This window comes from Pteronotus mesoamericanus, unplaced genomic scaffold (genome assembly GCF_021234165.1).
Source record: "Pteronotus mesoamericanus isolate MK-2021 breed Mesoamerican mustached bat unplaced genomic scaffold, CSHL_Meso_final contig_657, whole genome shotgun sequence".
Taxonomy (NCBI): domain Eukaryota; kingdom Metazoa; phylum Chordata; class Mammalia; order Chiroptera; family Mormoopidae; genus Pteronotus; species Pteronotus mesoamericanus.
In genome coordinates, this window is record NW_026555229.1 from 18,467,321 (window position 1) to 18,494,576 (window position 27,256).

General features: G+C 50.9%; 1 protein-coding gene across 2 annotated transcripts; it reads left to right on the forward strand.

Annotated features, from left to right (window-relative positions):
- The first annotated feature begins 4,858 nt into the window (after window positions 1-4,858).
- On the forward strand, window positions 4,859-25,745 carry BAG3 (BAG cochaperone 3). Of its 2 annotated transcripts, none has more exons than XM_054581606.1 (4): window positions 4,859-5,378; window positions 19,779-20,093; window positions 21,508-21,912; window positions 24,473-25,745. In XM_054581606.1, the coding sequence occupies exons 1-4, from the start codon at window positions 5,193-5,195 to the stop codon at window positions 25,280-25,282; spliced, it is 1,716 nt and encodes a 571-aa protein (XP_054437581.1). In that variant the 5' UTR covers window positions 4,859-5,192; the 3' UTR covers window positions 25,283-25,745. The 2 variants fall into 2 exon arrangements, with proteins under 2 accessions (XP_054437581.1, XP_054437582.1); XM_054581607.1 differs by having other exon boundaries at window positions 24,476-25,745.
- Window positions 25,746-27,256: the final 1,511 nt, after the last annotated feature.

The following is a 27,256-nucleotide window of genomic DNA, read 5'->3' on the forward strand; positions in this document are numbered from 1 at the left end:
ACTCACTGAGGACAGAGAAGTAACAAAGGGCAAGGGAATATTTAACCTTGTAATTAAGTACATGCTATGGAATCAGACAGACTTGGTTTCTAATCCTGGTTCTACCTGCTGGTCAGCCGTGTGAACTTGGGCAAGTTACTCAACATCTCTAAGCCTGTTTTCTCAGGTATTAAGCCTTCATTGCTCAGGAGCTATGTAAAGGGCTTAATGCCCTTCGGGTTGCTGGGTTGAAATAAGCAAGATCAGCTCCTGGCATGCTTAGTCCAAGGCCTTATTTTTTTTTTTTAAATTAGCTTTTTAATGCTAGAGTCCCTACTTCCACTGCTCCTGCTTTCTTTCAGGAAAGAATGTAGACAGTGAAATCTCCAAACAGGATAGTTTATGATTAAAGGCCCTGAGGCCTGGTACAAGATGTACCTGCCACAGGAGGTCAGAGAGCACAGGGTAGATGGAATTCAACTTTTAATAATAAACAGATGCAAACTTAGTGCTCTAAACTGAAACTCTGCAGCTAAGCCATATTAATTTCTCTCTCACCTTCTCCCAGGGTGTATTTCTAGAGTTTATCATTGAGGCCTCCATAGTATAACCAGAGCAGACAACTCCTATTTCCCCCTCTGTTCTAGCTCCCACGGCTGAGGCCACACTCTCCCAATGCACTTAACCATCAGGACATTAGAGAGAGGCCATAGCGTCCATTCAGGTGGACCTGGCCTCCCATTGTCTAGGCTGCCCGCAGTGGAAAGGTCTCCTTGGGAGGTGGTGGCAAGTGAACCTGTGCATGGCCTTGTATATTCATCTCTGATGACATCTTGGAGACAAACCAGAACAACTTCAGCTAATCAGAATTTTGCATGGGTTGGGGAGAACTAGCTGTTCTCCGATAGCAGCTCATGTGTTCCATCAGAAATGGATTAAATCATGCAGAGACTGAAATCTTTGGGGTGCTATTTTCTTTGAGAGCTCACCACCATAGCTGGGCTTGAGCCCCCTCTCTGGGACCTGCGCTGTGCATCGGCCAGGCCTGTCCACGTCATTGATAGGGCTGACTGCCGTCTTCCACAGCACCTGCAGCCGCCTTGTTTCCTAGACGCTGAGAAAAATTATGTGCGCACAGCTTTGGTTCTGAGTTGTAGCTTTTTAAATGTTTTCCTTGGTGGCGAGTAGAACTAAGTCCATTGACTCACTTATTACATATATTTTTTTAGAGAGAGGGGAAGGGAGGGAGAAAGAGAAGGAGAGAAACATCAACATGAGAGGAAAACCTCGATCGGTTGCCTCTCGCACACGCCCTGACCGGAGACCGAATCGGCAACTGAGACAGGTGCCCTGACCGGGAATCCAACCAGCGACCTTTCGCTTTGCGGAACGATGCCCAACCAAGCCACGCGGTTCAAGGTGAGTCACATATCATATTTACTGAGTGCCTGGTTAACAGCATGGGCTCTAGGACCAGTGGAGTAAATTCATCCCATCTCTGTAAATCATGAGTTTTTGTGACACGGAGCAAGTTACTTAGCATCTCTCAACCTTAATTGTTTCGTCTCTAAAGGGAGAATCATACTAATACCTACCCATACAGCGGCTGGCTGAGGGGATGTTTCCAGACTTGGGTCCTCGGGAAGCTGACTGTGAGACAGAAGTGAGCAAGCAGGACTTTGAGGGAATTCTCTTAACAGCAAAACCAGTAAAATGGAGAGCAGGAGGCCGGAATGGGCAGCAGGGAAGCTGAGCTGCGTCGCAGTGCCAAAGAAAGCAGCAGCCAACCCCAGAGGGCGCTCTGGAGCTGGGAGAGCAAGGGAGCCAGATTCTCAGTTGGACCAAAAGGACAGGGCCATTGTGCCAGAGGGCCAGTGTAGATCAGTCACTGGATGCAGGTTCCACAGGAAGTTGAGACCTTGGCTAAGGCAGTTTTCTTCAACTGAGCCAACCTCCACACGACAGCTGAGATTTGTGTTCCCGCAGTGTTTCCAGCATCTGGGTGAATAAGTCCTTCATTGCTCAAAGGGGATCACAGCCTCCACCACAAAGATTAAATGAGATAATCCACATAAAGTAACTGATAATCCATAACACAGTACTTGGCATGCAGTAAATGATTAATAAATGGTAGCCATTACAATTGTTGTTGTTCTAACTTATTTACCAGGCATTGTGCCAGAGGCTGGGGACACAGTGGCAATCAAGATTCTTCTGTTCTCAAGAAACTCAATCCATAAGCTAATCAGATCCTCAAATAAGCTATTGCAAGGCAGTACGCTTAACAGGGTGGCCCAGGATTTGCATGGGGGCATCAAGAAGGGGGACATGACCCAGACTAGGAAGGTGAGAGAGAGTGATGTTGAAGGTGATGCCTGGACATGAAGAGGAGTCAGCCAGGCAAAGGCCGTGGGAGGCGTGGTGGGTAGGGGAGCAGGTGGAGGAAGCAGCGTGTGTAGACAAGAGGAAGCACAGTGCGTGCAGGATGCAGTTTAGTAGGGCCAGCACGGGGTGTGCTCCAGGGAGAGGGGAGGAAGGGTCTCATGCACACCAGGCCAAGAGCATGGACTTGGATATAGAGCAGGCAACACAAGCCATTAATACATTCTAACCAGAGAAAGCACAATGCCCATTTGTGCTTGAAAACGTCAGTCAGCTGCCATGGCAGCAATGGATAGGACCTGGACAAGATTAGAAGCTGTTGCCAGGTCCAGGTGAGGGATAAGGGTAACTTGGACAAGGCTGGTGGCACCGAAGGAGGAGAGAGCAGTGTCAAAAAAATATTGAGGAAGTAGAATCTACAGACTTGGTGATGATTGGATGGGAAGAGAAAAACAAAAATCCAGGGTCCTGTTTAAGTTTCTGATCTGGGAAAATGAACTCTGGAAGGCCTGGTATCTTAGTCCAATCAGGCTGCTATAGCAGAATACCACAGACTGGGTGGCTTAGGAACAACAGAAATGTATTTCTCCCAGTTCTGGAGGCTGGGAAGTCTGAGATCATGGCACCAGTGGACTCAGTGTCTGCTGAGGTCCCCACATCCCAGTTCATAGATGGCTGTCCCCTCACTCTGTCCTCATGTGGTGGAAGGGGCGAGGGAGCTCTCTGACTTTTTTTTTATAGGGCACTGCTCCCCTGTGCGAGGGCTGGACCTCCTAAAAGCCCCACCTCCTAATACCATCACATTGGGGAATAGGTTTCAACATAAAAATTTTGAGAGGACACAAACATGCAGTCTACTGAACTTAGGAAACGAGTGTCCTAAGGACTAGAGAGAAAAAAAAAATCTGTTAAGGACAGACATGCTCCTCCTTATTCAGCACCTGCCAGCTCTCCAAGGCTTATGGCTGCATGCTGGACAAACCCATTTGAAGCCCCTGGGGGAGTACAGCTCTCAGAATCTCAGATGCAGCAAAATTAACCCCAGAGGAACCTACTTCCTGCCCGCTTTTGTCTGGGAGGGAGGAAGGGTGGGGAGGCCCAGCAAAGGATGTTCTCAGTGTTGTCGTTGTAGTGGGAAGCAAAGAAGATAGAAATAAAAAACTCACTTTGGAGTCAATCTTTGGTACACATCCGTATTTATTGAGTATGGGCTCCGGGCCCAGCCCTGTGTTCAGGGCTTTAGATATAGGGAAGAATAAGATAGATACTGACCAGTGAACTTGAGGGTCCACCTCTTTCAATAATAATACTTCTTATGGTAAATTAGTGCACTGGCATTTGGGTTTATGCATCAGTCTCTTGTGGGTTTGGTGATCTGAGTCAGTCCCTGGGGCTTAACCACCTCTGTATTTTTGCAAAACTGAGTGTTGGGACTTCAGGGCTGATGAGTAGACCTATGTGAATGGGAATCATGCCACTGGAAATGATCTGCACGCCTCTCTAGCATCTGCTCCAAAAGGGGTAATTTGAGGTTACTGTTAGAGACAAGAGGTGTTGTCTCTGAGGCTTCCAGCATAGTCTCTGAATTTGAGTTGGAAAATTGAGCCCACTTATCAGTCCAAGGCAACTTCTCAAATGTTTCTGGGGATGAGAATGAGCCTAGGGATCTAAAATGGAACCTCCCATTCTTCCTCTGAGGGCATATTCCCCCTCCCTCAACCCTGTGCTTGGTTGAGGTTACAAGACCAACCACCACTGAATCAACCACAAAAAAAAATTTTTTTCATTTCAATTTGGTCCTTACTTCTCAAATGGAGGTCAAGGTTTAACATAGCGAGAACCTCTGCCATAAAAAGGACCAAAACCCAAAAGAATGTGAAACCTTTACAGTCGTTTGCTGCAATGATAGTTTCTATGACTGAGACACAAGGTTCAGGAGTGTAAAGCCATGTGCTGCTGCAATCTTTCATTCTTCTAGGTTTCAAAAGGAAGGCAGGTGAATTTCCATTTGCACTTCCATTTTCCCCCTGAGTTCTTCAGTGTCAGATCAACATTCCAGAACCCACAAGAAAAAACAAAGTGATTAAAACGTACCGAGACACACCAGTATTCCGATTATCACTACAAGAGGGAGCAAACAGGGTAGAGGTTGGGCGAAACTCGTTTAAAACCAGCGACTTTAAAGGTTAACAATGACTTTGTTTTTACACGCAGGAGTCGCCGCCAGCACGCCGCGCGCGGACTCCAGTCCCGGGAATGCCCGCGCGGCTCCAAGAAGAGGGAACCAGTCTGAAAACCGAAACCGGTCTGGGACACACAGACGACGCCCGCAGCCGCAGGCGGATCTCGCGGGTGCATCCCGGCCCCCGCCCCGCTCACCGCCGGGCAGCCCGGGCGAGGTGCAAGGAGGGAGAAGTGGAGGAGGGGCGGCCGCGCGGAGGCCCCGCCCCGCCCCGCCCCGCCGGGCCACGATTATAGCCGATGACTCAGGGCGGAGCTCCGCTTCCAATCCGCGCCGCCGCCAACTTCTCTGGATGGGACCAGAAGTTTCTAGCCGGCCAGTTGCTACCTCCCTTTATCTCCTCCTTTCCCCTTTGGCAGCGAGGAAGCTATTTCCAGACACTTCCACCCCTCTCGGGCCACGTCACCCCCTCCTTTAATTCATAAAGGTGCCCAGCTCCGGCTTCCCGGACACGTCGGCGGCGCGTACGGCTCTTGCTCCGGCCGCGGCCCGCGAGCGACTCGGCGCCTTGAGGCCCCGCACCCCGTGACCCGGCACCCCACGACACCGCACCCCGCCGGCCTCCTCTCCGGGCCGACTGCGAGCCAGCATGAGCGCTGCCACCCACTCACCAATGGTGCAGACGGCATCCGGCAACAGCGCGGGTGACCGCGACCCCCTGCCCCCCGGTTGGGAGATCAAGATCGACCCGCAGACCGGCTGGCCCTTCTTCGTGGATCACAACAGCCGCACCACGACGTGGAACGACCCGCGCGTGCCCCCCGAGGGCCCTAAGGTGAGCCAGGCCCCCCATCTCGACGGCGAGCGGCGGGGCAGGGCGTGGGAGTGGGGGGCGTACAGCTGGGCCGGGCTGGGCTGCGGGGACGTGAGGCGCCAGGTGCCCGCCGCACCCCACGCCCCAGCCCCGGAGGTCGGTGAAGGCCACCAGGGGCGCCTGGACCTCCGGGCGGCACCAGCTCCCGGGGGTCGGCCTGTTGGGCCCCTACGGGTCCCCTCCCTGGGCCGCAGGGGGTTTCTGGGGGTCGACCTGGGAAGCACGATTCGTGCGGTGGCTCCAGGTCCCCTGCATCGGCTCGGTTCGAGGGGCCGAGGGCCGGGTGGCTGGAGCTAGCCTGGGCTCCGCGAGGGACAGCCGGCCTGGTCAGCACCCGAGGCCCGGGCCAGGCCCAGTCGCAGCCCAGCTTCCCGGGGCGAGATCCTGGTTTCACTCTGCTGAGCGCGCTTCGCCTGGCGCCAGGGTACATTGGGAAGCTTGGGTGGTGGTCTCAGGAGTTTGAGCTCCCACTGTACCTCACTCAGCTTGCTTGAGGGGTACCTTGACTTTACTATCCTGTCTCAGGCAGAGTGACTCAGGAGACTCATGTAGATAACATTCTTTTGTTTTCTTTCCTGTTTATATTTGGAATTAAAATTGTATTGTCTGAAGCTGTTTCCAGTGGGAATCTATTCTAGCATGACTTGTTAAAAACAAGATTCTCTTCTTCCAGGCAGTTTCTCAACTAAAGATGTGAGACTGTTTTATGATTGGCCATCGCCTTACCACATTGCCTCACACTGGCTAGAAAGAAAAATTTTTAAATGGCATACATTCCCTTCCTTGTTATGGTATTAAAAAGTCTAGGATTTGTTTTTAATATACAAATAACTGAGCAGTAATACTTTTGTGAATACAGCAGAAATAAGTTTTATTTACATATATGTATGGGTATATATACTTAACCCTTAGGAGCCCGAGATTTGAAAATAAAAATGTGAACTGAGTTCACTAATCAAAAAAATTATAACTAATTGTACAGTTATTATAATTTTTTATAAATTTGGGCTTTTTCAAAAGGAAGTATACTTGTAGGGTAACAGCTCAGGTTTTCTGGGCAAAATGAAAATAAAAGCCAGGAAGAGGCCTTGGCCAGGTCGTTCAGTTGGTTAGAGCATCCTCCTCCTGCACCGAGGTTGTGGGGTTTGATCCCAGGTCAGGACACACACAAGAAGCAACTAATGAATCCATAAATAAATGGAATAACAAATTGATGTCTCTCTTTCTCTCTCTCAAATCAATTAAAAAAAAAAGAGTTGTAAAGAACTAGTAAGTTATTTTGAAGACATAAAAATTCACAAAATTAAAAATGGTTATTAATTTAGGAGACTTATATTATCCACCTTCATTTTATGAAGTTTCTTTTTCTTTAAAATATTGATAAAACTCTGGTGCCCAATCTTGAGACATTGAACATTCAGCAATGTACATTTATAAGAAATTAATTATATATTTATTTCTGAAAATTTGTGGAAGTAGCTGTAATTAGTACAAGAGGCATAAATTATACATTTTTGTGTGTGTATCCAGTCTATTATTGGGTAAAACTAAAGCTTATTTCCAACCAACCCTGTTACTGCAGCCTGTGTGGATGTAGATCTTTAGTGTGGTTTAAAAAAAAAAAAGAAGGAAAGAAACAATCATTTTGAGGCTTCCTTCCTATAGAGAGAGGGACAGTCAGAAGCTCCTGGCACCTTTTGTTGTGAGTGAAGGTCAAGTTTGAACATATCCACGCAGTGTGTGGTATACCACGCAGATCACCAGCACTTTGTTTTCTATGTGAAACTCACCTGGCAAGTTGCGATCTTTGTGCACCCATCCAGTGGATGGATGTGTTAGGTTGTGGTTTCATAAAGGTGGAAAAAAACAGGTTGAATTACTGTTACTCTCAACAAAAGGAAAATAAAAGCATCTAAATCAGAAATCTGATGCTGGAAAAGTTTATTTGAAAATTCAAGTCAGAATTTTAAAGTTGACAGAACCTTAGAGATCTTTTAGCTCAGCCTCTTTATTATACTGAGAAAGAAACTCAGAGACTCAAAGTGAGTTTCCAGAGGTCATTCAGCCAGTGCTAGTAGCAAAGAGAGAACCACACCAGAAAGTTCTAAGAAGAGGCAGTGTATCTGTTAAGAAGGTAGAGGCATCTTGAATTTCTATGAAACTGTGCAGTGTGTGGGCTGGAATATTTGATTGTTTTTGTGTCCTCTTGGCCACCAACTATTGGGTGTCTGATTTCTGTGCTGTGATTACTTGAGTGGTGATGGCTGGTTGTGATCACTCAAGAAAAGTTCTCATTACCAAATTAATCTTTTGAGATTTGTCAGTATGGCACTGACACATAAAGCAAAAACTAATTTTCAGTTCATTGGCTTTTTGGGCTTCATGGCTTTCAAACCTGTGCTTTGATAGACACAGGATATCTGGGTGACTAATTCATTTTCGCTTATACAAATTACGTCCTACTCTGGACTAAATACAATGAAAAAACCCTTCAGTGTTAACTTTATATTAGAAATTGGTTTCTTACTGCGTAATGAGAAAAGGGCCCTGGCACAAAACAAAGGCCTGTTTTGGAGGACCTGAGCCAAGAGGACCCTCCAAGCATCCTTGCATTCAAAGGAGATGCTCTCAGTCAATAAAGAGCTATTCACTGAGCAGGAGTAACAGAGAAAGCCCTCTTTGGGGGAAGACAGCTTCCGTGTGTTTACAGTGCAACCGTGTTGGTCGAGGAACGGCTTTCATTTGGTCTTAGAGTCAGTCTTCCCGCAGTCGATCCTCTCACATTTCCCCAAGGTGGTCAGAGTGACTTTTTATCTCCATTTTTACAGAGGGGGCAAGTGAAAGCAGGTGTCTTGCCCTTCAGTGCTGAGGCAGGACCGCTGGAGGCCAAGACCTTGGGCTTTGTCCAGCTCCACTCTAAGTGAACCTCCCCGCCTGTAGTCTTCCTGGATATCGATTTTCTGCACACATGGGCATCTCCTAATCTCCTGGCTGGTTCATACCAGCCTGGGCCCCTTCCCTGGCAGAGAGGTTGGCGTTTGCTTTGGAGTCAGGAGATGCACGGTGCCCTTGCCGCTCCTGCCCTGGGCTTTCCTCACTGGATAAACAGGGGCCAGCCACTTTGGAGTTTGCCGCTGTATTGCTGCGTCACGATCCCCCTGGGGCCTTCCTCTCTCCAGGAGCAGGGTTTTTCTAGCTCTCCAGATCTTGGAGGTCACCAGCGTGGATTCCAAGCTTGGCAGTCTCCGGGGAAGCCTTTTAAGAACACAGACTGCCAGCTGTGTCACTCGCAACCCCCGCCCCCTCCCCATGTTGAGTCTGGATTGCTAAGGGTAGGGTCCAGAAATCCGTAACTCAAACAAGAACTGCCCTGTTGATTCTCGAGTCTGCCAGATTGGCATTTGGGAGTCATTGAGTGGCAGTGATCTCATCTGAGGGGAGGAAGGGTGGCAGATTGTGACTTAGAGTACAGTACGCCTGCGTGTGGGCCCTGGGATCCCTCACAGGGCGCCTGCTTACCGTCTGATCTGCAGAGCCTTTGCCTGAGCTTCCATTTTCCTTGGTGAAACTCCCCGGTGCCTGGCTTCTGGGACTGCGAATGTGGGGGTGGTGTGGGGAGGGATGGAGTTGCAGGGTGGCAGGTCCCGGGACCCCCCGGTACCCCGGGAAGAGGTGAGCCAGTCTTCCCTCCCTGTCTTACCCTCCCAGCAGCAGCTGCCAGAACAACCTGACAGAGTACACTCGGGCCTCGCGAGAAAGGGGTGCAAACATCCTTTCAGAGGGAGTTGCAAATGTTCTGAGTTGTGACTGAGGTAGAGACACCCATTTATTCTGCTTCAGGTTCAGCAGAACCTCCTGATTTTTTTTTTTTTTTTTGAAGATTGAGATCAGTTTGCTCTTTGAAGATCGATTGCAGGCTCTTGTGCTTCTTAGAAGGATCAGAGCAGCCAGGAAATGAAGGGCCATTCTCTCCTTTGTATTTCCAGAAAGTTGCAAGTTACCAAGAAGCAAATTCCTTTGCCAGGGATGAGCAGTGATTTGTTGAGGGAGGGGTGCCGTGGAGGGAGAGCATGGCGGGACGGGACGCCTTAGAAGTCCAGCTCATCCGAGCCTGCCTTTTCCCCTCTGGGGAACAGTCTGTGTTTGGCTGATGCAAAGACTGAACATAATTTGTCTCCTGTTTGGTCAAGTCGATTTGCCCTTTCTGCGGGTCGAGCCGGTCCACAGCAACTGTGGAGGTGTGTGACGTCAGCCAGGGTCGGGAAGGCTTAGCTGCTTGATGCCGCTGGGGCTGGTTGTGAGTCAGAAAGCTTTGTACCACCCCCAAGGCTTGATTAGGGCTGTTCTCCTTTCTGGAATGACACACGGTGGCCTTATATAAACCACTCTACATGTTTACTCTCTCCTATTGATGGTTTAAAATGATCTGATGTTTATCATCAAAAATAGGAAACCATGCACAAACCAAACCTGCTCTTTCTCCTTCACATTTTTGTTGGCTTAACGTTGCTTGTAAATATTTAAGGCACCTTACAGAGAGAAAGTGGGAGCAGAAGGCAGAGGCCGTGCTTGTTAGGGATCTCTGAGGACCCGCTAGTGCTGAAACCCGAAGAAACCTCTGTCCTGCCTGCTTGGATTTCTCCAGCTGCTCAAGGCTCCCCGTTGCTCCCAAATTAAGTCTGCACCCTGGGGTCCCCTCCTCGGGCAGATGTGGGGGTTAACCTCCACCCCCCCCCCTTGGCACTGTGCAACCTTGTGAGAGATCTGGGGTTATTAAGTCTTTGCATACTTCTGTGAAGATGTCTGGGGGACAGGGGCTTGGCGGCTTTTCAGAAAGCCAGGCCGTTTGCAAAAGCTTAACCAGAGAGTTTCTTTAGGAAGAAATGAACCCGATATTTTTGTGTGTGTCTGTCAACGTATTTATATATGCCAGACACTTGCCGGTGCTTTTACAAACCTTATCTCTTCAAATCCTCAGAGCAGCTCTCTAAAATAGAAACATTCAGGTGCATCGTCTCCAGGAGAAAACAGACTGGGAGTGGCGGTGTGCCTGGCCTGGGGCCTGTCAGCTGTGACAAAACAGGAAGGCTGCTGTGGCCAGAGATTGACTCCCACCCGACTGCAGCCGGCAAGGGGTGACAGACAGATCCGCCGCTCGGGGCCTTCTTGAAAGCCCTCACACTCAGGGCTCGCCAGGCGTGGCCCTGCAGATGAACAGCCTGAGTGCACCTCTGTACAGCTGATGAGAAACACTGGCTGTTTCCTGAGCCTGGGTCTGAGCGTAGGAGGTGGGCCCAACTCTTCACTCATTCATTCCATCCGAAATTTCCTGAGTGCCTGCTCTCTGTAACTCACGGGGTGAGTGCCACGTAGAGGACACTTAGGCCTCCTTCAGTGCCATTCCCCACGAAGCATTTCCTACATCTCTCGGGTTAGGAGGCAGGCTGACCCTGCTCTGGACTCCACATTACTTTAATTTGAATCTTTCCTTCAAAAGGTGGCACTTTATGCTTCGCCTGGGGGGGTCACGTCCCTATGGGTTGACAGTTCCGGAGGCAGAGTCTGTCTGTTTCATCCCTCTGCCTCTCAACGCTTGGCAAGGTCTGCGAGCTTGGTAAAAATCAAATGACCCTGTGTGGAGAGGAGTAAAGCACAGGCCTGGGCCCGCAGTGGGCGGGCTGGTTAGAGAAAGGAGGCCCTTCCCCAAGCGCACACTGTGCGTGTGTCTCAGGAAGCCTTCTGTTGGTTTCCAGGCGCTGCAGTATTGTCCTGGGCTAATGCAATGACGTCCCCAGATGTCCCCAAGAAGCCGAGTCCTTGTCATCGCATTTCTGAATGGCCTTTTCCCCACAGACAGAGGACTTCAGTATTGATTCCCTGGGTGCATTCTTAGCGGTCTGGAGAAAGTCTTTTTTTGTCCCCACCAATGACACAGCATCTTGGAGCAGGCCTGCTGGAGAGGCTGGTGGCTGACAGTGGCCAGACTCACTAATCCACAGCTGCACAGAGAGCCTCATGGCGCTGGGGTAGGTTTTTGTGTGTGTTTTAAAAAATTTTCCCTTGTGGCTGACAGTAAGATCAGACACTGCAGAGTGAGCTACTTATTCACACTATCCGTTCAGAAAAGCCCAGAATTGCAGACTGCTCACTGCCTGTGTCAGGAGCCTGTAAACAGCACAGCTGCCCAGGAGCACCCGGCACAGAGCCGAGGCCTTAGTGATTGAGGTGAGACGTTGCACTGCAGATTGCTTAGCATCCTGCTGAAGAACAGACATTTCCCATTTCGAAATAACTTCCTTGGTGTTCATTAAGTAGAATGGTAGCTCCCCCCGCCCCCCAGTTTTTAGCTTCTTCTTGGACAGCGAATGAACAAAGCCCATGCGTGTGCAGAAGGGAAGGCAGCCACTTCATTTTTCGAGCCACTCGGATGAGTCCTATGGGTCCCGAGCGTCTGGTGACCGGCTCTGCTGCCGGGTGGAACTGTGGTGACTCAGAAGGGAGCCCAGTGCCCACACTCTCTCCACCGTGCCTCAGCCGGGCAGTGACTCAGCAGCAGCGCTGGCGCCCTGACCCAGAGCACATTTGAACTGAATGTTCCAGGTCTGAGCCTCAGCCCAGCTCAGCCGGGCAAAATCAAGTGCTTTTTCTCTTACTTTTTGTCTAACCCTGGGAGGATGAAGGGTCTGAAGACAGCAGCCACGAACAGCACGTGGGTGGGGCAGGAACAGTGGAAAGGTTAACGCATTCTGGCCTTGGCATCGGGTTCTGGTGATCTTAGACAAGTCATATGCCCTCCTAGGGCCTCAGTCTTCCCTTCTGTAAAATGGGCACACAGTCATGCCCATCCAGCAGGCTGTGAGGATCGTGGGGGTGGCGCATGGGAGGTGGTGGGTCAGGGTCTGCCCTGCTGCGTGTGTGCAGTCTGCGGAAAGGCTGACAGCTTCCACTGAGAAGTAGGGAGGGAGTCACAGGGAGGGAGTCACAGGTAGGCGTCCGGTTTCCGCACACAGCAGACGGTCCTGGTTGGGTGTGGGTCTGACGGCTCCCAGGCAGACAGACCATAAGTTTTGTTTTTCAGAAGCAAGACCTCCTCTTACCGCCCTTGGGTCACTTTAACTGACTTTCCTTCAGCCAGTGTCCAGACATTCTCAGCTCCCTTTCTAGAATGTCCCCATGCCCCTCGTGAGGGTAGGGTGTAGCTGGGCAGCGACTCGAGGATGCGGCACATGAAGGCTGTTGGGCTTTCTGGAACCATGGCCCTATCAGCCCCTAGACTCCCCCCCACACCGCCCACCCCTGCGCAGGCCTGAGGACAGCGCCAGGCAGGAACTAGGTGCCCAGTCGGTATTGGGCGGCGGGGGGACTGAGTCACAGTAACCTGGGACCAGCCATCTACCCAGCTGTTCTGGACCCAGCTTTAAGGAGCAGAAATGTCACAGCACAGAAGGAAAAGGAGGGGCTTTCTAATCATCACTGCCCTGTCGGGGGAGTGTGGCTGTTGGGGAGGAATGCTGTGAGCAGCTGCTTCGGGTGGGGGGAGAGTACCCCAGGAATTCTCCCCCAAGGCGGCCGCCATTAGTTGGGGGTTTTCCGAGCCAGGGTTGATGAATTAGAGGTTTTTTCTTTTGGGAAATTGTGTTTTATACAAAATGCGTGCCTAGAGAAGCCCTTGTACCCTGATACTAACAGGCACTTGAGTCGCTGGCTTCTGGCAGGTGGAAGAGCCCATTGATTGGCTAGTAGGAGACAAGTGCCTGAGAAGCCCATGGAAATGTACCAGGAGGAGGTCGCTTAATCTAACTTTAGACAGTGTGCTTCCTGGTGTGGAAATTTCAGGTACTTTTCCATCTGTGGTTTGAGCTTTAGATGATTAAAGAAGGTGCTCCAACTCTTTTTGTTTTCTGAAGAGGAGGTTGGAAGTGTTTAATTTCCCTATAGCCATGAGTTCAGGAGCTGGGAGTGTCCTGACTGGAGTTCTTGGCTGGGTTCTGCAGTCACTTCCCGTGTGACCTTGGGTCACACCCACACGTGAACCCTGGAGAACCCTGGGCGGAGGGCTCCAGGCGTGGGGGACTGGGGCAGCCGGGTGCCGACCCTGAGCCCCGAGCACTCCCTCCAGCGGGGGAGAACGCAGCTGCGGGTGCTGGTGCCTGGCCTGGGGATCACTCGCAGGTGGGCGAAGCACTGAGGATTTCGGCGGGGACACTGGCGACCTTCTGCTCCCAGGCAGATCCTCCCGTGTCCCAGCCTGGCTGGGCCGGGCCTTGGGCATGTGCGCAGGGAACCACAGCCACTGCAAGTTGTGTGTGGATTCTCAGCGGTGAGTTTGTCCCAAGTGCAGGCCCCTTCAGGGCAGCAGGCTGGCGCCTGCTGGAGGGAGAGGGGAGTTGTTTTTGGCTTTGTTTGCTTCCAGGTTGTGAAACTTGAGATACGGTTCTCAGCAGAGAAGATGGCCTCCTTGCTCATCAGTGCTCATAAGACTCAGCTATAGGGGCTCTCAACTCTAACAGGCTCATTACCAACTTGATGAGACCACTGACGAATTAGGCTTCTCAATCAATAGGTCCAACCAGCTGTTGCACAGCGGAGCTGGGTGCATCAGTAACTGTGGAATGGAGAAACGCGATTGTGTAGAGCGTGGAACAGCTCAGAGTTTACAAAGACTTCCTTGTGCCTTATCTCGTTTAAACCCTGCAAAACTCCCTGGTAGATGAGTGTAAAAGATGGATTTTTACAGCTGGGGAAATTGAGTCTTTTTAGTAGCAAGGAGTCCTCTCTGAGGGCACACAGCTGGTGAGCAGCAGGGAGGGATTAGAGCCCAGGGTGACAACTTGAAGGCCCAGACACGTGCTGGTTTGTCCAGCTTGCTGGACTGAGCTGTGAAGGGAAGCAACGCTGAGTTTCATGCTGTGAAAGTTCTCCCCAGAAGAAACACGGAGGGGCATCCACCTCATCAACCCTAGCTCAGGATGCATGTTATTTTAATAGTATGTATCAGCTAAACCCTGCAGTCAGCTGTGACCGACGGAGTCTGTGGTCAGCGCAGACTCCTGTCATAGCAGGAGTGCTGTAAATGGATTCTGGTGGATGGGGCCTTTGCTTATTACTCAGAATTTACCCATAACGTGCCCTAAACAGGGCTGGGCCATCGAGGTGACCCTTTATCACAATCCAGTGGGAACTAAAGGAACTCTGGCTGTGGGCCTACAAATGGCAGTTTACATATCAGGGGCAGTAATACTCAGCTGATTTCTGTGGCCCTTGATACCCATGGGAAGTTTTGGTAGGGTGTTGAGGCTCGGCTCTCTGTTTGCGCTTCAGGAGGAAGCTCGTCTTACGTTTTGTTTCCTGCGGGCGAGAGGCATGCCAGGCCACTTAATTTTGATCTTGGTCCTAGATATGTGGGGACTTCCAGGATTCTTGTTTCCCTCCTTTTTTTTTTTTCTTGTAGGAGTTTTGACGTGTCAATAGTAAAAGGCAACACCTAACTGGTATGAAGGCTCTTCCGGCCCAAACACCCAGTTTATTAGAATCAGTGTCCTACTTCAGACTCCAGAGCCGTCGGCCGACTCCGGGGCAGCCCCAAGTTCCCGTGTTGCCATCGCCTCCATTTTGACCACAGGGATGGGAGCTGTGGTGTGTGTACCAGGGAGCCGAGGTTGGGGGGCTTTTAGTGAAGCAGTTTTTTTAGGGTTCAGAGGTCATTCTCTGTGCATGCAGGGAACCGGTGGTGGATGGGTTGAGGCTGTCCCCACAGCAGCTGAGGCAGTGCACATGCGACACCTCAGCGGGGCGGTTGGCAAACACCTTGCAGACACCCGACAACAGTCACTCCTGCCTTGATTCTAAGGCAGGAGCCCTTCTAGGGGGAAGGGGAGTCAGCAGCTTCCTCCCCTTCGTTTGGTAGAAGCCCCTGGAGTTCCGGCCGTTAGAGGGGTCCTGTTTAGGTTTCTGTGACATCCACTTTTACATGTTTTCGAGCTTTATGTAGATACATAGAGCTAGAAGGGACGCTGGAAATCAGAGGCCACGGAGCCCGTCAGAGCTGAAAGGAACTTCACTGAGGTCAGAGTTTCTCAATACAGCCCTGCTGGCGGTCCCACACTTCTGTTGGATCAGACTTGGTTGGGGCTGGGCTTAGCGTCTGCATTGCGTTTGCATTTTCCGGGTGCTCCTGGAGCTCCCTACGGTCTGAGAACCCCTGCTTTAGAGAACACCTGGGCTCCCCTTCATTGTTCAGCTGAGGAAACTAAGGTCCAGGGAGGGGATGTGAGGTGCTTATGTAGCACAAATATTTAGGGCAGAGCTAGGATTAGGACCAAGTGCAAATCTCCCGTGTCTCCTAGCTGTGCTGTACATAGCACCCATGTTGTGATTAAAAACAAGCCATGAAGTTTAGGTGTGTTGTTAATAAGCAGGCAAGACGTGTATAAACCCGAGGGCTCACCCAAGCTCAGAACCTGGCCCCAAGCTTCTCTAAGAAAAATACCTTGTGCTCAGTAGGGCAAATTTTGGCTCATCTGGGGTAATTTTTCTTGCTTTCTATCCTGGCTATCTCATGGAGTTGTTTGGTATTCTTCTGAGTCATGCTTTGGAGGATTTTTTTTGTTTGTTTGTTTTAAAGATTTTATTTAGTTACTTTTAGAGAGAGGGGAAGAGAAGGATGAAGAGAGGGAGCCACATCAATGTGTAAGAGATGTATGGATCTGTTGCCTCTCACACGCCCCCCACCTGGGGACCTGGCCCACAACCCAGGCGTGTGCCCCGACTAGGAATTGAACTGGTGACCTCTCAGTTTGCAGGCTGGTGCTCAATCCACTGAGCCACACCAGCCAGGGCCAATTCTTAGGGAACTGAAGAGACATCTAGTTATATTTTAAAACTTATTTAATTAAAAAGAATTTTTTTTTACTAGATTGTGGTGAAAAAGCCATAGAAAATAGAAAGGGCAATTTAATTCACTCTTTTGGGTGGTGCTTTTCAGTGAAAGTTGAAGCACTTGCTATTGACTGGGCTCTAACAATGGAGTAGAAACATTAGAAGGTAGTGTCTGCGTTCCTGGTCTAGACTGTGTTATAGGTGGGAGTTTCATTTTTGGTTTAAATTACTCATCCATGTAGAAGTGTTTAGTTGTCTGTTCTGTAAAACTGATGTGATTTATTAATAACGTAAAGCAGTGTTTTTCTAAACAAAAGCCCGCCAGAGTGGGAGGGGAGCCACTGCCTTTTAGACTTGAGGCCCATGAAGAGAAGCGTGGCTTTTCATTAAACGGATACATGGGGCATTCATTCCCGCGGAGCCGGGAGTGCAGGCCCCAGGACGGCAGGACGGGCAGCCCCCCGGCCGCCCGCAGCCCTCCTGTGCCCGCGGACAGACGCATGTCAGTCACCCCCAGGCTCAGCGCGCACCTGGGCCCCTTCCCTCCCTCTTCCTCCTGGGTCACCCTTCCTTTCATGCCCTTGTCCCCAGCTTTGCCCTCACTTCCTTGCTCTCGCCTCTGAGTTCTCTTATTTCCTGATGTGTCCTGGTTTCTCCTTTCGATTCCTCCCGCCTTGGTGAGGTGTTTTGTCAGGAAGCAGCTCGCAGGACAGTGGACGCGGGGTCCCACTCACAGCTCAGCCCCCTGGGCCTCCAGCCGTCTTCAGCTCAGCACTTACCTTCAAGGCCACCCCCTTTCCTGCTGCTACTCTGACACCCCACCCCTGCCTACAGGGACTGCATGCTTTTCTCCACTGACCCCAGGGTGGCACTTCTTCAGAGACCCAGGTCGAATGTTGGCCCTGGGAAGTAGTCTCTGCCATCACAGTCCCTGGGGCAAGCAAAGGGACTCCCTCCCTCTTCCTTTCCTTTTCTCTAGAGCTGAGTGCAGAATGCGTTCAGTGAGATGCATAAAACGCACAGCTCCCGGCAGGCCGGCCCCAGTCAGGCCTGCCAGGTTTGCGGGCCCTGGAAGGGTCCGAGGCGGAGGCCCAGCTAACCGCCGGCTGTGCGGGGACGGTGGGCCTGGCGTCTGTGAGAGCCGGTGGTGTGGGTGGACAGTGGCAGGGGATGGGCAGCGGGGGGTCCCAGAGAAGTTGAGTTCGACCAATTTGTACGTAGGTGTACACCCATTTACCACTACCCAGAAAAAGATAGAGTACGTTTCTCTTTCCTGAAAAGGCTCTTTCAAGACCTTCCCCAGTCCTTACCGTGTCCTCCTGGGTAGCCACCATTCCGACCCCAATCAACATCGTGCAACTTTGTCCTTCAGTTTCGATCCTTCGACCCTTTGGGTCATGAGTAGCGTAATCACATGCCTATTTAGGGAGGGAAACACACGTGTGCGTCGCCTTCTGGGCGTCCCTCTTGACTGTTGTCATAAAACCTCAGAGTGGCCCTGGGACGGGGTATTGCCACTTTCTGGGTAAGGGGCGTAAGGCCCGCAGAGGCTAAGAGAATCACCCCGGAATTGTCACTGATGGAGGTCAGAGTGAACTTGCACCCTGTCTCGGGGAGGCCTGTCCTGGCTGGAAGAGACTGTGCACTTCCCTATCTGCAGGACCTCCCAGGCTCAGGCAGTTCGGCTTCCCCTTTGTTCCATGCCGCCTTGAACTGTCATGGGTAAGACCCTTGGTGGCATGGGTCATGGTCGCTGTTTGGTCACCCCATTGTACCCAGTGCCTCAGTAGCAGGACGTTCGCCAGGAGGTGGTCGGGAGCGGGGGGGGGGCTTGCTAACTGCTCAGCTCCCTGGAGTGTTCAGATGGCATGAGGCTTTGGTGGTGGCCGGAGGTAACAGTGCCCCTGGGTAGCCAGCAGAGAGGCGCCGCCCCCCTGTCCCCCCACCCCCAAGACTTGCCGAGGCCCTGGTTCGAGCCTGGAGGGAGGGTGTCCAGTGAGTGGATAAAATGCCCTGGCGGCGTGTTAGGGGTGAGCACCAAGTAGCATAGGGTTTCTTGGTCCTTCTTGCTGCCTCCCTTGGTGCCTGTCTCCCAGCAGGAATTCGGTGTTGAATGTGCAGCCTGGACCCACTCCCTGCTCTTGGATGACCTGAGAGTTGAGCAGGCTAAAATAATGTGGCCGCCCCGAGCACGTGGGTATTCTAATCTGAGAGTGCCTGTTGGTTGGTGTCTCCAAGGACACAGCGACACCCTCGGCTCGCCTGTGTGCCGGAGGCCCGCTGGGCAGGGGCTCAGCGCGAGGGAAGCAGTGGGTGGGTTTGAAAGGGCTAAATTCCAGGGTCAGACACCTGGCGCACACAGGTACGGAAGCATGGCAAAGTTCTAGTGGTCCATCACCCAAAATACAAATCAGCCCTCGGCTTCCCTTGCTGGCGACCGAGTTTGTCACAGTGGGAATTACATGCTCCACAAGCTCCTAGAGTCCTGACTTTTGTTGTCTGTTCCCAGTTCAGAGATGCCTCCTTACGTAGGGATCACTGTCTTTCTTAATAGTTGATCCACTTGGAGGTGTGCAAGTGGCACAAATCCGCAGCCCCCTCCTCTGTGAAAGGACCATCCTGGGCTCAGGAAATGGTCAGGACCGAAAGCCTGGGGCCTCCCTGGCTTTGGTCGCCCTGCGTCTGCCTGGTGAGAAATGACATTGCCCGGTGAAGACTGGCCAGCCTTGTCATCTGAAACAGGATCTCTCTGTGGTACATCTGGAACTTGGCCTTCTCAAGGGTCCCAAAATAGCCAGGCCGCTGAAGGGAGGACTTCATGAGGGGACATGGAGGGACCCCAGCAGTCCCTCGCCAAGCAGGCTCTGCAGGCATCAGAGAGGCAGCACATTTAATCCCTGCATTTTGTTCTCATCCTGTGCTGCTGCTGCGTCCCTCGCGTCATCTCCCTTCTTTGCAGTTAGTTCTGAGAATACTCCGGCTGCGGCAGCCTGTCCCTGCCGCCCCTTCTCTGCAAGGATCTCCAGGCTGCAGCCTGCGTTTGGGTGCAGCACCCCGCTGGTTTTTTAGGAAATGGGAGGACCTTTGAGGACGCAGAGAGCTGGAATTGAATCCTCCTCGCACCTCCCGATCTGGGTCCCTGAAGGTTTGGGAGACAGCGACTCTCCCACACACTGCACTGCCCAGTCGTCACCCAGAAAAGAAACGCGTCTTACTGGTGTGGGAAATGGAGCAGATACCTTGGCTCATCTGATTTCCCTTGATGCCTCTAATTCTTAAACTGCGGGCCAGATAGCAGCCTCTGTGTGTGTGTTGGGGGCGGGGGGGGGGGGGGCGGTGCTCCCTGTGCTCAGCCACGCTGGCCTATGCTGGGGGGCCCAGGATCATTCTAGAAGGTGGGAATATTCAGCACCATGCTTTTTCATCTTCAGAGATGTTTCCTTCCCAGTTTTTAACCCGTCTGTGTTTCCGACTTTGTTTTAGGAAACACCGTCCTCTGCAAATGGCCCTTCCCGGGAGGGCTCCAGGCCGCTGCCCACTAGGGAAGGCCACGCCGTGTACCCCCAGCTCCGACCAGGCTACATTCCCATTCCTGTCCTCCATGAAGGCACCGAGAGCCGGCAGCCGCACCCGTTCTTTGCCACTCCTCAGCCCGGGATGCAGCGCTTCCGGACCGAGGCAGCCCAGAGGCCCCAGTCACCTCTGCAGGGTGTGGCGGAAACCGCCCAGCCAGATAAACAGAGTGGACAGGCGGTGGCAGCTGTGGCAGCCCAGCCCCCAGCTTCCCACAAACCTGAGGTAAGGAGCGGCTTGGCTCTTGGGCCTGTGGGTGCGACCTGGGAGCTGGCGTGCTGCTAAGGCTGGCCCCAGACTCTGCCAGTGCCTGGGCCGGGCCCCTGGTGAAATGCGGGGCATCTGGGCCTGGCCTGCAGCATCAGAGGTCACCCAGCAAAGACAGCTTGACAGCCCGCATTGTCCACCAGCGTTTCACAGGTGCATTTTTCAGACGGGCAGGGATCACGGCTGCTTTCTGTAGTTAAGGGATTGCAGCTCAGAAGGACAAAGAGCTTGGTCCAGATTCATGAAGGGGAAGCGTCATCGCTGGGACAATAACCTGGCCTTCTGGCTCCTAATCTGATGCTCCTTACTTTCACTGGGCTTTCTCGCTCAGAAACACAGAGATGCTGTGCGGTAGTTTGCTAAGTTCGGTGTTTGCAGATAAGCGTGAGCAGCTTGGAGCTACACTGATGTGAAAACAAGACAGCATAGCTGCCCTCACAGTGTCCCACAGCTTAAATGGAACTCCAAAATAAGGCATCAGGAAGGCAGCTGCTTTATGATAGGGTTTTAAGCCTGAAGCCAATACTTCAGTGCACAAATGTCTGAAGAATAATTGTTGATCCAGTTCTTAGCCGAGGTTGGAGGGCCAGTGGACCCGTCGGTTCCTCGGCGGTAAGGTCATTGGTTTTCCTGTCTGCAGACCAGTGCGTTGTGTCTGCAGGCACAGCTCTGGAGCAGAGATCCTCGTTCCCTGTCTGCACCCAGGCCTGGGACGCCTCCCCGGCCCTCTTCGGGATGCCTGGCCTCACTGCTTGGGGGCAAAAAGTCACAGAGACTGTGGCATGCTGGGAGGCTCTTGGCCTTTTTTATAGAAGCAGTACCTATACTTACAGTGTTTTTTGTTGTAAAAATCAAATGTGACACATCAGCCAGAAACATCTGAGCACATTTGAGGTGGCAGGACTCCTAGAAGCCAGCTGGAAAAAGGGTCTGGCCTTCCTTGGGCGGCCAGGGGACACAGCGCCCTGTGCCCAGCTGAGTTCTGTGTGGATTAGCTGGGAAAGGGTTAAGGAAAAAGGAAATGAAGTGACATGTAATAACAAGTACAGTGCGTTGAGCACTTGTTGTTTGTGGTGGTTGGGCTGAGACACAGACAGATTATTTCATCTTCTCGCCAGCCCAGTGAGGGAAAGGGCTCCCTTTCCTGCATCGTAGACGCGGCTCGGGAAGCTATTGAGCTGGCAAGAGTTTGAACCCAGGCCTCGCGGCTGCAGAGCTCCCAGTCCAGCCACTACAGTTTGACACTGAGAGGCGTACAGGTGGGAGGTCCTGCTAACCTGTTGTCCTGATTAGGCACATGACAGAGACAGGGTCGGAGGGCCAGGCAGAGGGTCCTTCCTGGAGCCACACCTCTACCCTCCTTGTCTTGCAGCGATCCCAGTCTCCAGCCGCCTCGGACTGCTCGTCCTCGTCCTCCTCGGCCAGCCTGCCCTCCTCCTCCAGCAGGAGCAGCCTGGGCAGCCACCAGCTGCCCCGGGGCTACATCCCCATCCCTGTGATTCACGAGCAGAACGTCGGCCGGCCGGCGGCCCAGCCCTCCTTCCACCAAGCCCAGAAGACCCACTACCCAGCTCAGCAGGGCGAGTACCAGGCCCACCAGCCCGTGTTCCACAAGGTCCAGGGGGATGACTGGGAGCCCCGGCCTGTGCGGGCAGCATCCCCGTTCCTGTCACCTGTCCGGGGTGCGTCCAGCCGGGACAGCTCTCCGGGCAGAAGCAGCACACCAGGGCACTCCCCGTTGCTCCAGCGTGTGCACACCGTGCTCGATAGGCCTCAGGTATGAGAGTTGGTGTCACCAGACTGACTACAACAGCGTTTCTTTAGGGGCGGGTGCTCTGGGTCCCCCATCCGCCCTCCCTAGATTGTTACAAACACGTAACAGAAGGAAAGTGATTCCTGGAAATGGCTGGTCCTCAACAAAAGTGCAGGGCCGGGGCTGGCTGTAAGCCCTCCGTGCTCTCCACAGCCTTTGCTCATTTTTCAGTGCAGCTGCATTGGGGCAGGCTCCACCCACCACGATGGGGAATGGCTGGGCCCACATGACTCTGTGCCCACCTTCCTGGGCCCTCCAAACCCCCTCCACACCCCAGCCGCAGCCTCGTCTCCAGTCTTGCAGGAAGTTTGCCTCCCTCCTCCCCGGTACTCCTCCATGCTAGGAGCACATTCTGTCATGCCCACCTCCGTGCCTTTGTTCACGCTGAACCCACTCCCCGAGAAGCCTTCACAGTCCAGGTTCTGCCCGTCCTGCAGGAACCAACCAGTCTTGCCTCTGTGGAGCCCGCTCACCTTTCTCACGGCTCCTCGTGAGTTCCTAACATTCAGCTCACGATTACTCTGTGCGCTTCAGAGGTGTTCATTTTCCCTCTTCCGCTTGGCTCTGAGCTTGAGAACAGGGACCATACCTCACAGCCGCATGGCCTGGCTGATGAGTCGGCCGTCTGAGTGGATGGGTATGCCTTCCATGGATGATGGTAGTCCCAGGCAGGGGCCTGCTGAATTAGTCTCCTGCCACGGTCTTTAGAAGGAAGTACCCCCGTAAGCACATGCAAAGTATCTTTATACTACTGATAGTGACACTGTGCAGAGCCCGGTAACAGAGCATCGTAGCTTTTTATTTTGGCTTTTGGTTTATAAATTAATTTCAGCCTCACTGAGGAGTTTTTAAGAATCATACAAAAAAAGTCCACTATACCCATATTTATTGTTAATGTTTTGCTACGTCTCCTTTGTCATCACTTCTCTCTATATTCCTTTTTGTATTTCAGTTGTTTGAGATTTAGTGGTAGATATCATGCCCCTTTACCCTTCACTACTTCTGTAAATATTTCCCAAGTGAAAGACTTTCTCGTTCATATCCACAATACATTTATAAGAATCAGGAAATTTAACATTGTTACAACATTGTTATCTAATACACAATCCATCTTCAAATGTCCTCTGTAGCCATTTCCCCGGTTTCCGGATCTAATCTCGGGTCATGAACCCTGCGCCGAGCCGTCATTTCTCTTTAGTCTCCTGCAGTCTGAAACAGGTCCTCTGCGGCCTTACTTAGCCTTCATGACCTTGACACTTTCGAAGAGTATAGTCATAAAGCAGACTCTGCTTAAGTGTCACTAAAAGCACTTCTGACCTAGCCATTTTATAGGCCAGAGAGGGCCATGCGGCTGGTCCATGAGTGGTCAGGGCCAAAGCTGAGGATGACAGGGTGGGCGGAAGAAATCTGGTGGAAAAGGAGGTCACTGGCATTCAGACAGCGAAGTGCTCGCCGGGTCCTTACCTGAGCTCAGCAGTCCTGGGCGAGAGGTGCCCGTCTGCAGAGCTAGCACTTTTTTGCGTACTGTCTTTCCCATAAACAGTGAAATAATATTGAATCCTCTTTCCACTTCCGTCCACCTTGTCTGTGAGTGATGGCCTTCCTTTTAAAGCTTGGTCAAAGATCCCTTTTTGGATGCTTGCGAGGATTTGAGCATTATAACCGGACAGTATCGTGGAATTTGGTATTTAAATTGGTACTACTTCAGAAATGATGCAGCCCAATTCTTATTTCCTAATTCATGAAATTGGGGTATGTGTGATTTTTTAAAGGGGTTTAGATACTCACCTAAATGTAGAAGAGCCAAGATATTTTGGTTTTAAGCATAGCTCATTTTAACAAATATGGCTCTGACTTAGAGCCGCATTAAGTGAGAGAGGAGCCCCGCCTGATGCACAGCCGCGTATCAGCTCTGGCGTAGATGTGTCAGCAGAATGCTTACAGGGTTAACTGTTTTAGGCCTCTTGCTCGTTCTTGAAAAATACATCTGTCTGGGCAGAAACCACGAGGCTGTCATAGGTTTAAAAAAAAAGTCCCAACTTTTCTGAAACAGGACATGGGAAGGTCACACCCTGAGCACAGAGGCTGTCCATGCAGCGTGAGGAAGGGACAAGCGGCCGGTACTCCTCTGCAGATGCATCACCTGAGAGCCCTAGTCACTCGGGACTCTGCCTTGGGTTAAACTGGCTCAGCTGTCACCATGAGTTTTTGGTTTTTCCATTTTTGAAAATTATTTTGGTTTTCTTTTTCTTTTTATTGCACCAAGAATCCAGTGAGAGGTGTTGGTAGAAGACTAATAGACCACCATGATGGCAGAAGTGTGACAGATGGTTTGGTCACACGCTTTAGTACATTTTTATTTTGTAACAGCTCTTACTGACTTTGAAAATCTCTGTACTGGTAAACTTTTTTTTTTTTAAACCATTTCTCAGTTTTCTTTCTCATGAGTACTATAGCTATAAACAATAGCCTGTGACTCTCAGCCAGTTATTAAAAATATCCCTGTGTCCTTGCCTCTTCTCAGCAGCCCATGACCCATCGAGAATCTTCGCTTGGTCCCCAGCCTGAAAGTAAACCAGGCCCAGCTGGACCAGATCTGCTTCCTGGACACATCCCGATTCAAGTGATCCGGAAGGAGGTGGATGCTCAACCTGTTTCCCAGAAGCCCCCGCCTGCCTCCGAGAAGGTGGAAGTAAAGGTCCCCTCTGCTCCAGTTCCCAGCCCCTCTCCCAGCCCTTCCCCTTCTGCTGCCCCCTCGGCCCCCAAGAATGTGGCTGCAGAAGAGAGGGCAGCCCCCAGCCCTGCCCCAGCAGAAGCCACACCCCCAAAGCCAGGAGAAGCTGAGGCACCCCCAAAACATCCTGGTGTGCTGAAAGTGGAAGCCATCCTGGAGAAGGTGCAAGGGCTGGAACAGGCTGTGAACAACTTTGAAGGTAAGAAGACAGACAAAAAATACCTGATGATAGAAGAGTATTTGACCAAAGAGCTACTGGCCCTGGATTCGGTGGACCCTGAAGGACGAGCTGATGTCCGTCAGGCCAGGAGAGATGGCGTCAGGAAAGTTCAGACCATCCTGGAAAAACTTGAACAGAAAGCAATAGATGTCCCAGGTCAAGTCCAGGTTTACGAACTGCAGCCCAGCTCCCTTGAAAGCGATCAGCCACTGCAGGAAATCATGGGTGCCGTGGCCGCAGACGAGAGTAAGAAAAGTGCCGGAAACAGAGAAGATCCCAAAACTGACACTCAGCAGCCAGAAGCCAAGGCAGCAGCCGCTCCAAACCCCAGCAGCACGACAGACTCAGCTGGTGAGCCAGCAGCACCACAGTCTCAATGAAAAGCCGGCTCAGAGCCTGGGAACTGATTGTGTGCGTTAGGGAATTCTAAATTGCATGCATTTCAGGGACTTTAAATCAGTTGGTTTTTACTCTTCATAGCCGCTTGGTATGCAGTAACCTGGGTGGAGGCAAAACAGTAAAAGGGCTAAAAGGAAAATGATGCTTTTCTTCAGTATCCTTATTCTGTACAATAAAGTTGCTTGTTTTAAAAGTTTAACAACATTGCTTGTTGTTCGGGGCCCTCTCTCTGCGTGGACGCCACATGTTAGCCATGGTTGTGAGCTGTCTCCCTATAGCTCTGGACTGGAGGTTTTGGGGGATAGAGGAGGAGTCAACTTCCCATCACATAAATATGAAACCCATTTTCCAGAGATGTTGCCATTTTAATGAGATGATTTTCTTCATCTCAGAGCTAAAATACCTAACTTTAGATAGAATAAAATATGTAAGGAGCCACAAAAATATATGTATGTTGGATGACTTTACTGCTACATTTTGAAAAAGGAAAATAAAGTAATAATATGACTCAGAGTTTTTTGTGGTTTGTAAAACTTTGAAGAGAATGGCAGCGTCAAGATGGTCTCTCTCTGGCTTCAGTAAAGGTAAACGGCAGGCGTGTTTACAAGTCTGCTCTGGGATGCATACCTTTTCTACTGGCCCAGCTCATGAGAAAATGAGTCCTGGTCATTTTTAAAATATATTTTATTGATTATCCTATTATAGTCCCAGTTAACCCCCTTTGCCCCGCTCCGCTGGTATCCCCCATTCCCTCCGGCAGTGCCCCCGCTTAGTTCATGTCTACGGGTCGTGCAAATAAGTTCTTTGGCTTCTCCATTTCCTATACTGTTCTTAACGTCCCTGTCTGTTCTGTACGTATTTGTACTTCTTAATCCCTGCACCTTTTCTCCTAGTCTTCCCCTTCCCCCTTCCAACTGGTAGCCCTCCAAATGATCTCCGTACCCATGATTCTCTTCCTATCCTGGCTGTTTGCTTAGTTTGTTTTTTAGATTCAATTGTTGATAGTTGTGACCTTATTGCCATTTTAATGTTCATAGTTTTGATCTCTTTCTTAAATAAGTCCCTTTAATATTTCATGTGATGATGAACTCCTTTAGCTTTACCTTGTCTAGGAAGCACTCTATCTGCCCTTCCATTCTAAATGCTATCTTTGCTGGATAGAGGAATCTTGGGTGTAGGTCCTCACTTTTCGTCACTTTGAATACTCCTTGCCAGTCCCTTCTAACCTGCAAAGTTTCTTTTGAGAAATCAGCTGACACTTTTATGGGAACTCCTTTGTAGGTAACTATGTGCTTTTTTCTTGCTGCTTTTAAATTCTCCATCTTTAACCTTTGGTATTTTAATTATGTATCTTGGTGTGATTTTCTTTGTGACCACCCTCATTGGGACTCTGTGCTTCCTGGGCTTGTACGTCTATTTCAGTCACCAAATTAGAGAAGTTTACTTTCATTACTTTTTTCAAATAAGTTTTTAATTTGTTGCTCTGTGTCTCTCCTTCTAGCACCCTTTGAATGTTGGTATGTTTGAAGTTGTCCATGAGGCTTCTTAACCCTATCTTCATTTTTTTTGGATTCTTTTTTCTTGCTGTTCTTACTGAGTGTTTTCTTCATTATGTTCCAAATCATTCATGTGATTGTTGGTTTCATCCCCTCCCCTGTTGATTCCCTGTAGATTTTTCTTTATTTCACTTTGTGTAACCTTCATTTCTGCCTGGGTCTTTTTTATGCTGTTGAAGTACTCAGTTGAGTTCCTTGAGTATCCTAATAACCAGTGTTTTGAACTCTGCATCTGACAGATTGCTTATCTCCATTTTGTTCTTTTTTCTGGAGTTTTGTTCTGTTCGTTCATTTGGGTCATTTTTGTCTCCTCATTTTGGCAGCCTCCCTGTGTGTGTTTCTGTGTGTTAGGTAGAGCTGCTTTGACTGCTGTATGAGCAGCAGGGCCTATTGTAGAAA

Bases quoted from the DNA above. Each gene is read 5' to 3' on its own strand.
- BAG3 (XM_054581606.1), top strand. From the start codon at position 5,193: ATGAGCGCTGCCACCCACTCACCAATGGTGCAGACGGCATCCGGCAAC. The intron at 5,379-19,778 runs GTGAGCCAGGCC...ACTTTGTTTTAG, and splicing joins TGCCCCCCGAGGGCCCTAAG to GAAACACCGTCCTCTGCAAA. The intron at 20,094-21,507 runs GTAAGGAGCGGC...CTTGTCTTGCAG, and splicing joins CAGCTTCCCACAAACCTGAG to CGATCCCAGTCTCCAGCCGC.